Here is a 14,442-nt window from a genome sequence, read left to right as displayed (position 1 = left end):
TAATTATTCATAAACTTTAAGCTACAATAAAATAAAAACTAGCCTGGTACAAAAGAAATCACACCCTTCGGTGTTGTCATGGAGATATGACCTAAACATAGACTAGAATGTTTTTTGTACCAGGCCTTAAACAGGTTTAATGATGCTGTGAAAACTGCCCGTTTAACATAGGGGGCAATGAGAAATTGCTCTATTCTATGTGTCCTGCTATAGACTCACACCAGATGTCCCCCCACGACCCCGACAGGGGCAAGCGGTTGAAAATGAATGAATGAATGAAACCTGCCACTAGTGGCCACTCTGTGAACTTTTTGGCACTTCGGTATTGGATCAACCAGGAAGTTGTTGTGGTCTGGGCTTGGTTTCTGATGGATGATTGACAGGCTACGTGTGGACGGAAATCAAAACGATAGTAGTGGGAGGGACCACAACATGGAGCCGACCAGTGTTCTAAACTGCCAAATCGCATCAGCGCGATGTTACAGTTGTCATGACAACCAGTGAGAGAAGTAAAGAATATGATCGATCATTTAACAAGAGGTTTGTAAAAACATATAACCGCCTGTTGTGATGCTCAGGAACTACCCTGCTTTCATTTCCACCTTTCCCAAATCAAAATAACACATCAAGCCAATACTGGAAAAAATGACCTAAAGAACCTTTCTGAACAATAAATATATGAAAAAAGAAGATCCCTGATTGGAAATTCAGCAAAATTATTTGCTAAATTAAATATGGAAACGTCTCAAAGAAAACAAAGTATGTGCAGTGGCTATCTAACTACAAAAAAGGCCACTTGAGAGAATCTGAAGTCGCTTCTAACTCATGATGGTGTGTCAAAAATTAGGTCCTCCATTGGGAATGAGTTTGACACTTTAACTTTAAATCAACAGACTTAAAATGAGCTCATACAAAAATTCTAAGACTGATAAGAAATCCATTCAGTCGTCACACACGACTGACAAACTGTGTGACTTCCTTGTTACTGTTCCTGATTCCCACTCCTGAGCTGTTTCCTTCATCTACGATAACCTTCGTGAGACTGATTAACCACCCATGCCCACCTGTGTAACCCATAGCAACCATAGTGCCTCACCACTGACACAGCCACATTCATTCCTACACACACTTAGGTTATATTTTTAGGAGAGAAAGTCTGCTTTATATTTGACAAAGCCCCCCCCCTGAAAGCTGTGAACTGGCACTCATGTGATTACTTACCCCTGGCCTCACATAGCCGCCCCTTGGCATCCTTGCTTTGCGTATGTGCAGCTATTTAAACCAGGATTATCTGACTCGACTAGATCTGGCTTTTTCATGTATCCCCGATTTCTAAATTCTGCTTTTGTGCAATAGCACCCTCCTCTGACATGACTAGTTCACAGTTTTTAGTGTCAATCATACAAACAATGGTTATATAAAGTGGTAAGTCCATTGTATTCAGAACCATAAAAGGTTCATTGGTAACATGGTTACATTTGAGTTAAATAATCTATATTTAAGTGTTTACTCCTGGATAAACCACAGAAAGTATTTACCCAACTATGGGACATGAAAAATCTGCATTGGAACCAGACCAATTATTTATTTATTTTACAGTTTTTACAGTTACACTGTATCAGCCAAACAATGTTCAGATATTTAAAGAACTGAGCAAATGAGAGTTAACATGTGGTAATAATGTGGTATTTTGTCTGCAGATGAAAGAAGGATAAAAAGTAAAAACAGGAAGCTAAAGATGAAAGGCAAAAGTGAGAGACGTACAGTGTCTTGTAATCATTTATTGTCTGTGCATTTACTAAGCTGTATTTGTTTTAGTCAAATAATATCAGATCCCCATCTCAACAGCTTTGAAGTTTCAAAGTTTTAATTTTCTTTTTGCCACCTTGCACGGTGTTTTTTTTCTTTCTACCTTTGAAATTGTCATTGGTCTAAATTCAAGTGACTTACTGTTATGTTTTGGAAAGCTGTAATATATATTTCACATTTGGTTTTATGATTTGACGTGTGATAAAATAAGATATGAAGACTTACATTATCTTCAGGTCTCTCCAGCAGGTAGATGAACGATGAATAGAGAAGAGAAGTTCTGTGCTGCTCTTTCAAACTGCCTGCAAGACTTTACAACGGGGAAGTCACAAGTGCACATCCTGAATAGCTGAAGATGATCCTATCTTTTATTGTATTGATCACATGCCTACTTCTTTGAACCAAATATTCAGTTTTGGACCTAAAATACAACAAAATGTTTTAATACCAACCTGTTGCAAGGTGCTACAAAAAGTATTATGAGCCTTTGGTGTTGAACACATTTATACAGTAACTATACTTTTATACTTTACTATTTATAGTAGCACGAGACAGATAATCTATGGAAAAATCAAGTTGCTCCTCCTTCACCTGGTGTTGAATGAATGAATGAATGCTTTATTTCAAACATGTGAAAAATAAATTACACTTGAAGCACTCGTCATTAAAACCCTTTGTATGTTTGAAAAGGAGCAGGAAGAAGCATTAGCTTATTAATTCCTACCCCTACTCCACTTAGTTCCTAGTACTATAGGTTTTCTTACTTCCTGTGTTTTTTTTTTTATTAATACGCTCAACAAAACAAACAATCACCAACAAACAACACAATAACCGCTCGTGTAAAAATAAATAAATGACAAGTATGGCAAAATGTGAGAACCCTAGTGTTTGTCAGACCCCTCTTCTTCCCTGTACCTTGTAAACACTGTCCGTTTGTACCGCTGTTTGAATTTGCTCATGGTTAGACATTGTCTGAGCTCCTCAGCAGTACCTTATTGTGGACTGTATGGACGCAATAACAGAAGGTTTGGGAGCAGTAATGTTGTTTACTGTTTGAAATTGTGAGTAGAGAACACAACACATCATCCAATCAGGTGAATTTGTCTCCTACGTCTTAAACGACTCTGGTGGAAATGCCCCATACATTGGAAAACAATGGTTAATTCTGGCACGGGCCCTTCCAAAAGTTCAACCTGGTGCAAAAGAACGTGGAATTTGTATGACCCCTAAAATGGGTTCAAAGAGCAGAGGCTTTTAAAAGAATACTTGTTTTGTTTTTGAAGACAAACAAATATTATAAATTGATTCTAGAATCAGACTTTTCTTGTGAGTCGATGCAGAAGTTTGCTCAAGGTTTTGTCAACAATGCTGTCGGACAGGATGAGTAAAAACTTTATCGCTCTCCTATTTATCTCTTTTGTGTTAAAGGGAGGTCTCTCTGCACCTGTGCTGAGCAGGTAGGTCTTCTTTACTTCTGTGTTAGGAGATAGACAGGAATGTATGATCATTTCTTTATGAAAAATGAATGTGGTCATTGGTAACGTTAGAGGGGAAGAGAGGGGGGATGCTATTGATGGGATTAGCTTATATTTTTTTTGACAGTCCCTTTTAACAAACACAGTCCACTACCCTCGGTCTCTTAACTCTGAACTAACTAAGAATTTTCGGTACATCCTCTGTTCTGCAATTCAATTCAATTCAATTCGATTTTATTTATAGTGCCAAATCATAACAAAAGTTATCTCAGGACACTTTACAAACTAGGTAAAGACCACACTCTATGACTTATTTATGATTTACATAGACCCAAAAATTCCCCCGTAGAGTACGGTGGCGTTGAAAACCTTCCCTATAACAGACAGGAACATCAGACAGACCCAGATCTGTGGAGGACGGACATCTGTCTGCCCCGGTTGGGGAGGAAGAAAAGGAGAGAGAAAGAGAGAAAAGACGGACAGATGGACAGAGAGAGACAAGGACAATTTCACTCAAGACGGTCAAGGGCTTATGGGAAACTGTAATCTTTAGTAGCTGCTAAAACCAGAAATATGAATAATCAGTTGTATTCATGTTTTTATTTTGAAAAGTTGAAAATGTTATTTGATCATAAAGGTTTCAGTAAGTTGGATGGCAGAGCAGGGTTTGAAAAAAAGAAAGAAAGAAGCCAATCTCAAAAAATGTATCCCTCCACTCTACCACTTACACCAATCCCTCATCAGTGGTTCTCAAACTTTGTACATGACGTACCACCCCAGACAATATCAGGCTCTCTCAAGTACCACCGCTTAGACAAATGTCAAAATACAGTAGCGTAGAACGACACTATTCAGCTACGGACAGGAAGGTTTATTTTCTAATCAGGAGATTTTTATTGAAATTGGTAAGATATTTATTTATTTATTGTTGACTGTCTTCAGCCACAGTCCCGCTGTATGAAAGGGTAGCATCAGAACTGACATGTCAGTGTTTTCAAACCAATCATTTTTCCTCTGATCTCTATCTTGCCATCACAGTTTAGCTCTTGAGCATGACTACGTAGCAGGCTGATATTGAACCACATTTTTCTTACAGGAAATACGGAAGGTATTTTACGTAACATTTGAAGAATCTTAAAAGTATTTTCTTAGTATTTTAATAATTTAGTAATTAATGTTTCCTTTTTTATTTGGAGATTCCTTTAAGTACCACCAGAGAGAGTTTGAGTACCACCAGTAGTACCACAGTTTGAGAACCAGTGCCTTATATGATCAAAACCAGGATAAGCCTCGCAATGTGGTTATTCATTTTCAAATAGATGTGGTGTGCAAATATGAACCACTTGTTCAGTTACTTTTTTCCTTTGCTTTTTCCAAAATCTTGAGCTGCTCCAAAACATAAATTTCCCCAGTGTGGAATCAATAAAAAAAAGTTTTATCTTATAAAATAAGATAATAGAGGAAAGGTTTCCAATATTACACAAAAAACAGCGTCTTCGAAGTTTGCTTGTATGTGTCTTTGAAAGTAATAGACTACACCTATTTAGTAATAGTGTGGTACAAAGGATTGTTGTAGCAGTTAGCAAGCCTGATTAGCACCCACTGACATTGAACATGATGTATTCCTCTGACTTGGCAGTAAACGCAACATATGGGCCTGGCCATAGCGGAACCACAATTTAACAGCTTATTCCTATTTACTGACACTCCTTTGCAAACACACACTCACACGCACCTAAAGGTCTCTCGTAATAGAGCCACTATCACAGGTACATACACCCATACTCTCTCAAAAGGTCATAAATTCGCTTCAGATGACTGCCAGAGCTCAACTGAACTCTCTGTCCTTCTCAGCACTTGGAGCCTGGCACAAACTTCTCATGGCTGTTTAGCACTGACTATCTGCTCTACGTCGATGCTACACAGAGCGTAGGTCAGTCAGTGTCCCCATTAACATTAACAATAGAGCTGCCACATTGTTCCAATTTCTGTGGAGAGCCCTGGACTGATTCCTATTTGATGATAATAATAATAATAATAATAATAATAATAATAATAATAATAATAATAATAATAACAATAATACATTTTGTTTATAGGCGCCTTTCTAAGCACTCAAGGACACTGTACATTTGTTAAAAATAGTGCAACACAAACACAAAATGGGGAGTAAACAAAATTATCAAATCAGGTTAAAATAACAACAACACGGTGCAAATAAGATTGAAGGGAAAAGGCAGATTTTAACAGGTGGGTTTTCAGTTTGGATTTGAAGTGAGGGAGTTAGGTAGTGTTACTGAGTTCTGGGGGTAGGCAGTTCCACAGACGGGAAGCAGAGCGGCTAAATGCTCTGCTCCCCATGGTGGTGAGACGGGCAGTCGGGGCAGTCAGGTGGATGGAGGAGGAGGATCTGAGATTGCGGGAGGGCGAGGAAACGTGGAGGAGGTCAGACAGGTAGGGAGGGGCGAGACTGTGAATGGACTTAAATGTTAAGAGGAGGATTTAGAATTCAATGCAGAACTTTATTGGGAGCCAGTGGAGCTGTTGTAGGACAGGGGTGATGTGGTGGGTGGATGGGGTCCTTGTGATGATGCGGGCAGCTGAGTTCTGGACTAACTAGGGGTTTATGGAGGGATTTGTGAGTGACACCGGAGAGAAGAGAATTGCAGTAATTGAGGCGAGAAGTGACGAGGCTATGAACAACAATAGAAGTGGTATGGGGGGTGAGGGAGGGGTGGAGGTGGTTGATGTTGCGTAGGTGAAAATAAGCAGACCGAGTAATGTCATTGATATGAGAGTGAAAAGATAGACTACTGTTGAGGATAATACAGTGGAGTTGTCAATGGCTATTGAGAAACTGTTGGTTTTGGATAGTGTTGATTTGGAACCAACAAGGAGAACCTCGGTTTTGTCACTGTTTAGTTTGAGAAAATTGGAGGAGAACCAGGATTTAATGGCAGTTAGGCAGTGAGCAAGGGATGAGGGTGAAAGGGTGGAGATGGGTTTACTGGAGAGGTAGAGCTGGGTGTCATCTGCATAACAGGTAAAACTGATGTTGTACATAGGGAAGAAATTGCAGAGGGGAAGAAGGTAAATGATGAAAAGGACAGAGCCCTTGGGCACACCTGATGTGACCGGGGAAGGCTGGGATGTAAAGGATTTGAGTTGGATGAACTGAAACATTGGTAGCAGTAGTATCTCTGTGAAATGGCCGCTCATAGATCAGATCAGAGACATTTCTGAGATCAGTGACTTCCACAGTTGGATGCTGTTACTGTCACTGTTCTCATCTGTTTTTTTCTGGTCTTCTTCTAGCAGACCTGATGAAGATACAGCGAAGTTAGAGATGCTCTTTGACCCTGGCCTCCTCAAACAGCACGTTACTGATGGTAAGAAAGTCACATTAACAGTTAACTGAGGTTGATAAGCAACTCATGTTTAATTAAAACAAACAAGGTACCAAGAGCTTTGTATCCAAGAAAAAAACCCACTGATAAAACAAAGAGGACTATTTAAACTAGGGTTTAAACAATTATTGGACACTTCCCATCCACTTCAATGTGTTAATGTATTGCTGCAGATTATGGTGAGAGGCCCTTCCCTCTTCCTCTGCCACCGGACACTGAAAATCCTTATCAACCAAACCTGGAGGATGAATACTACTAAGAGAAACACAAGAGATCCTGACGCCAATAACTGAAGCTAGTCTGTTCTGCAGGGAAGATCATCAGAAAAACAGCTGCATGTTAAAAATAAAGAATATTGCATATTCCGTTTTATTTTGATCATTTTTAGGACAATACCTATGATAAAAAGTCGGTTTTAATTTATCAAGTTTTGAAATTTAAATGGGTAAGTCAGTGATACCTGCTGACAAACAATACTTGGTATATGGCTGGACCAAGTATGGCCTATGTGCTTAATTGTCATCAGTAGTAAACTGAAACCTACACTGTGTGTTTTCCCACTCCTTGATAACTGTACTGGTAATTTCCTCTCCGCTCCGTCAACACCTGTCTTCTCTGAGCACATCCATCCTATGCACACAGTAAAATGGTGTCAACATGTTTGTATTGAGGAAGTGGATCAGACGATTGATTGCAGCGGAAATGATGTCCCTGACGGAAACACTGTCACGCCAAAAGGGAAGCTCCAACTTAAACAACCTGGTGCAATATTATCACTTACTCATCCTGTACTCATCTGCTTTGATGTGGTCCATTTAAAAAGAGGAACATGGCGAGGAGACTCAGCTAGGTTTTCTAGCTTGAAGAAAAGTGATTTACACACAACTCATAGTAAATTAGTCCTACTTAAGTGTAGGCTCACCATTAGACTTTGACTGTGGCGTATTATCTGGGACAGTCCTTGTTTTTTGTTCTACAGCTATCTGCCTGTTTAGACTTTTTATACAACATGCAAACCCTCCTCTTTAGCCAATGAAAACCCTGTTTGATAGACAAAGTGGTAGACACGGTAAAAAATAAATTGAAAGTAGGCAAAGTCACAGTTGGCCTGTTTTTATTTTATTGACTAACGACTACTTGTTTTGGTAGTGAGATACTTCCCCAGCTACCCACTCACAAGCTAAACAGCTATGACTGTACATGTAATACTCACCAACTGAATTGCAGAGTCGTAGGGATGATGTAACTTCACTAGAGTTGGAGTCGAGCATCAGCATGTCCCGTCAGTTCATCCGATGACAATCGACACCAGGACCACACAATCACAGTGACATAAGTGTGTGTGTTTGTATATATACAAAATGTGCTATGTGTCGTTCTGCGTAGTGTATGTAAACTTCTGATTTCAACTGTATACACACACACACACACACACACACACACACACATATATATATATATATATATATATATATATATATATATATATGTACGTATATATATATATATATATATATATATGCAAGTGGTGTCTAACGTAATAATGACAGGAGACCATGAGATCTGCATTAAAGTTTTTAAATAAAGAATAATTCACACCTAAAAAAAAATCCAAAATAAAGTGAAATTTCACATACTACATGTTGAATCAATACAATGTCATATTCATAATTACAGATATTAAATTATTTATATTTATATATATATATATATATATAGCATGTCTATACACCCTTTGTTTAGCCCCCACTATGGTACTTTTTCTTCCATCTGCCTGATTGGCTCTTGAGAAGGTAACTCATATAAAAGTCTGTTGATCTCTTGATGCGAACACTCGTTTATTTTGTCCGGATTTTTTTTTTTTTGTAAAGGAATAAACCTTGGGGACTGGTGAGATGGCTGAATTGACAATTTCCACATCCGTCATTAATGAATCTTTCTTCTTTCAGACATTAAATCTTCTGTTAAATATAGATCACATAAAAACAATCTGTTAGAAATAAGTGTTAGTGATAAATGATAGCGACTACACCTCCTGTTTGTTTTTCCCTGCAGAACAACTGTGCTGGACCCGTGCTGGATCCGGGATGATACAAAAAAAAGTGTCACTCCTTTGGTTATCTGCAATTATCATTTGGGCCCTTGTTTAGAACACACTTAATAACGATTTAACCGGTATAGTTAATTCGGTGCAACATCTGTGGTGACTTATGGTCGCACAATATGTTTCGGAGATTGCCATTGGCTGCACACAGAAATTATAACATCTTCAAGATGCATAATTTGTGTGTTGTGCATATTCCTATACATACCAAGAATGTATTAAGAAAATTAGATAGATGTATTAATAGGAATGGAACTAAACGCAAATATATTTCCGTAGCACGTCCCTTCAATTAGAACGTTTTCTTGGTTTTGGTTGAATCTTTCTGTCTTGTTTGTTAACCTCTTGGGTAACACACACAAAGGCTCGGTGTTGGCACAATTTCACTGTTCTAAAATATGACCCTTGACAGCACAGGTACAGCAGAATCAGTGCAGTGGGGGGAAAAAAGCGCTAGTCACACCAAACAAACATATTCCGATACTCCGTCACAATTTGCATTCAAACTCTTAAACTCAACACGCGCTCAATTGCAATCCCTTAAAATGTGATAATGTTCACTGAGAAAGGTCACGATGATCTGATGAAAAAGAGGCACTACTAGTGAAGATATGAAGACACCAGAGTTTAGCTTTTGCTCCCTTGTCAGCACCCGTACCCACTGTACCGAGGATCAGCCTTATTATCTTATCACCGCCACACTGAGAGCATTTAGTATTTCTGATGTGGAAACGATGAGGAGCAAGTTTCTGGAACACCACACGAAGGAGAATTCTGTATGTTGGAAGTCGTCTTTAACCACCAAGCCAGGTATACTGTATATATATATTTTTTTCCTGGTATTAAACATCTGCGTCACTGATTTTATACCTAGTTAGAACACACAGTAAAGAAGCACAGTGTGACTAGGAAATAAGGACTAAGGCTTTACTGGGCAAACTGTGGGGGCCGTTTAGCCTAGCACTACGGTACCATAGAAGCTGCTAGAAGGTTTAAAAGGAAAGATCCACATTCGTACACCCTCACACTGTTGGACAAGTGATGCAGAGTGCATTTCAGGAGTTATTCGATGCAATTCAGTGTAAAAAACGGTTAAATCTACCTTGCCTTGTCGATTCTTACTTCAATTGCTGATTATCTACATTTCCCAGAATGCCCTTCAACCTACAGAAAACCAACTGATCTGCAAACATGGAAACTGTGGCGTTGCAATTTAGTCTACTGCCTACTCCTTTGGACATAGGAACCGGTCTCTATATTTCTACTCTACCTGTCTGATTGTGGAACATTGTTGGAAAGAAGTGGCTCTATGATCCTGAGGATGTCGACACATGATCAGCAGAGACTGGCTTTGCATCAGTGTTAATTCATTTTCCAATGAAGAAAGTGAAGGTGCCGAACCTTGCCGCTGTACTACCTTGGGCCGTGTAAGTTACGCTTTTCCACTGCGCTTAGAATTGAACTTTGACCTTGTCTGAGAGCGACCCGTGAAAAAAAAAGAATGGTTTTATGGACCTGAACCCCTTTTAATCATGGGTTCTAAGGCTGTAACTAATTATATATTTGACCATATAATCATTTGTTCCACAAAATGCACCACAATTTCTCAAAGCCCAAATATTTTTTTGCTGAAAATGACTACGTTTCAGATTTCTGTGGATCCCTTAATAAATGAATCCTTTCACTTAATTAACCTGGCCCTTGCTCCTCTTTGTATAAACCAAAATACACAGTCTTTGCATGGTTTGTTTTGTTCTTTCCTGCTAGGCTACTTGAGGGAAAGAACATGTGGCGAACGACGACACAAACCTATGCTACACTTGTGCCTCTGCATTGTACTAGGAGCCCCTGCGTGTGTACAGCTCACACCGTAGATCATGTGTAGAGAGCCTTACAGACACCCAAAACCTGCTGTTTTCCATTGATGTTCCAGATAGCTACGACATTTTCTACACAGCTGGATCTGACAACAAGGTTCGGCTTAACACGAAAGACCAAACAGGACCCAAAAATGCAATGGACATCGCCTATAGCTGGTTTTTATAAGAATGTTTTATAGTGGATTTTTTTTGATGACGAACAATGTGGATATCACCTTCTTATCGAGTGTGCTGAAAAGTGTTCATTTTCAGTGTGAGGATGTTCTTCTGTGAATATACACCTGCCTCATGCTCAGACCCTACAGCAAGTGCAAAAACAATCTGGTGCAGTCCAGAATGGCGTTGCACCGGCTAAGATGACGCTACAGACTACCTAGTGCTGCCAAGGCTGCGGTGATATAATGTTTGTGCTTTCCATGGACAGCCTGCGGTCACCACCTCATCATCATTTTTGCATATTTTCTCATCACTTCTCCTTTGGCTCATTTTCCTCTCGTCTTGCTGCACAAAGGTTTCCCCACAGGTCCAATACTTGGTCCTTCTATTCCCGCGTGTTTATCAGATGTGTTAATGTTAGAATTTTTTCCTCTTTTTCTCTTTATTTTAGATATGTCTGTCCTTCATGCAACATTGTGTTATGATACAGTGTACTGTACAGGGCTGTGGTTGAAGGCAGGGCGGGGCTACTCCAGGTAGATGTCCTCTGTCGGGCACGAGAACTCCACAAACTCTTTATAGTACGACTGGAAGGCTTTCCTGAAAACAGAAGACGTGCACTTCAGTCATGTCTAGAGCCAGAACTAAAAGTACACAAGCTACACAGCAACAAATTGCTTTCAGGGACGCATAAGAAATGCATTACGTCCATAGGGAAAACCAACAGTTTCAAAATTGAGTCTCTAAACGCATCTTCTTTACAAACAGCATCTCGTACAGTTTTGTCACCACAAACACAACAAACCGCTGTCTGAGTCACAATGCAGCTACTGAGCTGTGTTATTGTCATGCTGTCATCACTTAAGTGACAACAGCTACTGCAGTGTCATGTCATTGAGAGAGAGAGAGAGAGAGAGAGAGAGTGAGAGAGAGAGAGAGAGAGAGAGAGAGAGAGAGAGAGAGAGAGAGAGAGAGAGAGAGACAGAGAGAGAGAGACAGAGACAGAGAGACAGAGAGAGAGACAGAGAGAGAGAGACCTGATCCTGATCACATTAAATACGTACCAAGTGCCAAGACTGCACAATATCATGGATAGGTTATTTTAATAACAGCAAGTTGTGCATGTAAGTAGTTCATGAGAAAATAGGGGAATGGGTCTCGTAACATAGTATAATATAATATTGTAAGATTTACAAATCATTTAAAGAGAACATGGACCCCCATAATAAACTAGTTTTTAATTAACAGCATTTAAGGAATCTATTAAACCAAAATCATGACTCAAGTGGAGGGTTTTACGGCCATTTTTGACACTGGGCTTTAATTTCCAAGAACAAACAAGGGATCTTTAATAAATCAGCCTTTTCTAATTAACGTTAGAATCGGAGCGTCCCAATCCTCATTGTAAGCATTTTTATTGTTATCTCATCTCATCTTCATCCGCTTATCCAGGGTCGGGTCGCGGGGGCAACAGCTCTAGCAGGGGACCCCAACTTTCCTTTCTCGGGCCACATTAACCAGCTCTAACTGGGGGATCCTGAGGCGTTCCCAGGCCAGTGTGGAGATATAATCTCTCCACCTGGTCCTGGGTCTTCCCAGAGGCCTCCTACCATGTGGACGTGCCTGGAACACCTCCCTAGGGAGGCGCCCAGGGGGCATCCTTACTAGATTTTTATTGTTATGCTTTTGCTTATTAATATTGTTATGATCATTATCCCATTTTTGATTGAATTTAATGTACTTAATGTTCAGATTTTTTTGTTTGTTATTATTTGTATATATTAAAAAAAAAATAAAAAAAAAAATATATATATATATATATATATATATATATATATAATTTATTTCTCCAATTTACCCACTTATGTATTTTCCTCAGAGAGGGTTGTTGGTTGAGGAAGGGAAGGAAGGGATTTCCCGACTGTACTTGTTTGTTTATTGTGTATTGTTTATTAAAAATTACCCAAAACTCCATAAATCAAGTTTTGGAGAATAGGAGCATCCCTAAATTAGAGCATGCATCTGTGTGCAGAGACTAAGTAAATGCACACATCTCTTCTTTGTAAAGTCTCAATATTTAAGGAACAGGGAAAGTCCAACTCACCCGATTGACTCTGCAAGAGGTTTGGTGGAGTCTTCAGACACAAACACGTGGCAGGCAAATCTCTGGTCTGCTGGATGCTTAGTAATGAAACCGAAATACCTGCAGAGAAGAGAGGGGAAACAGCTCAGGCACTCAAACGGGGGGTATTCAGTGTTTTTATCCCATCTTATTGATCCCATTTATTTGTTGAATGATGCTGTAAGCATTAATAAATAACTGCGGTTTCATAATTGACCAGTATGCAGTCAAAAGGTCCAGCCTATGTTTGAAGTCTGGTACATTAGTTGATTTCTAGCAAAACCTTGTGGTAAGTTAATGTTGAACACAAGCGGAGTGTAAACATATAATATATTTAGGTAGCTCAGTCCATAGGTGACTCGCCGGTTTGAGTCCCTGTGTGGACCATGAATGGAGCGTGGACTGGTGGCTGTAGAGATGCCAGTTCATCTCCTGGGCACTGCCGAGGTGCTGTTGAGCAAGGCACCGAACCCCCAACTGCTCGGGGCGCTGGTCACTGGCAGCCCCCTCGCTCTTACATCTCTCCATAAATTGCATGTATATAGGTCCTGTTTGTGCATGTGTGTGTATTTTGTGCGCGCGTGTGTGTGTAGCATGAATAATAATAACAGAGTGATCTTCTTGATTCTGGTTTTCTGACTCCACTTACTTGCTGTTTTTAGGGTGATAGCCGCAGAAGGAGACGTTCTTTAACTGGAAGAAGTGACTGCACTCATTACTCTGTGAAGGGGACACAGAAAACAGGAAGAATAAATAGCTAATATTAACATCAAGACGGCTGCTTGCTCTACTTTTTGTTACAAAAAGCATGTGTTGTATTTGACCCGCTTATATTTATAACACAAGCAGTCAAAATGCTCCACGAGTAGAAGCACAACATTTCTCACAGCACAAAGTACAAACGTAAAAATGCTCATAATGCAGAATGACTCCTTTTTGAGTGTTTCATTTTATATTGTTGTATGATTATTAAACTGTAAGCAGCATCTATAAGTGTTACATCAAACTCCTATACGACTACAAAGTGATAGTATACCTGATATACTTCTAGGAGGTGTCATTGTGAGTTACAGTGACTCATCATATTACACTCATTAGGCTCACTAGAAATATCTTTATTTGGGACATTTTACAATAGATTTTTGGTCCAGTGAGGTAACGTTTACACTAAATCGGTTACAGTGAATTAAAACAATTATCTGGCGTCCCCCAACACCTTTGGATGCAGTCTCTATTGGCAGCCACACGGGGGCGACGTGCCTCAATTGTTCAAAGGTGTTCAAGCGTCTATTTGACAAAACCTCCTAAAGCTGCAATTTATTTTACATAAGACAGACAAAGGGGCGGTCAGCGCACTTACTCTGTCACATGCGTAATAATCCTCTTGGACTGCGAGCTTGATGCCTTTCACGCTGATCTCCAGGATGCAGGAGGAAGGAGGGTTGTACTTGACCGTCATCCTTCTGTTGGTGGCAATCTGGGAAACATA

At 39.6% G+C, this 14,442-nt stretch overlaps 1 protein-coding gene across 1 annotated transcript in view; it reads right to left on the bottom strand.

Annotated features, from left to right (window-relative positions):
- Window positions 1-11,358: 11,358 nt before the first annotated feature.
- mapk8ip1b (mitogen-activated protein kinase 8 interacting protein 1b) overlaps window positions 11,359-14,442 on the bottom strand; it is a gene marked incomplete at both ends in the record, with an annotated part of 50,787 nt that continues 47,703 nt past the window's right edge. Inside the window, 4 exons of the mRNA XM_083919094.1 lie at window positions 11,359-11,431; window positions 12,936-13,034; window positions 13,603-13,673; window positions 14,314-14,430. Of these exons, the coding sequence (XP_083775220.1) occupies window positions 11,359-11,431; window positions 12,936-13,034; window positions 13,603-13,673; window positions 14,314-14,430 (360 nt within the window). The remainder of the gene's footprint in view (window positions 11,432-12,935; window positions 13,035-13,602; window positions 13,674-14,313; window positions 14,431-14,442) is intronic.

The sequence above is a fragment of the Echiichthys vipera genome (assembly GCF_963691815.1).
Source record: "Echiichthys vipera genome assembly, chromosome: 1".
Lineage (NCBI taxonomy): Eukaryota > Metazoa > Chordata > Actinopteri > Perciformes > Trachinidae > Echiichthys > Echiichthys vipera.
The sequence above is the reverse complement of the archived record's forward strand: the minus strand, read 5'-3'. Positions and strand labels throughout refer to the sequence as shown.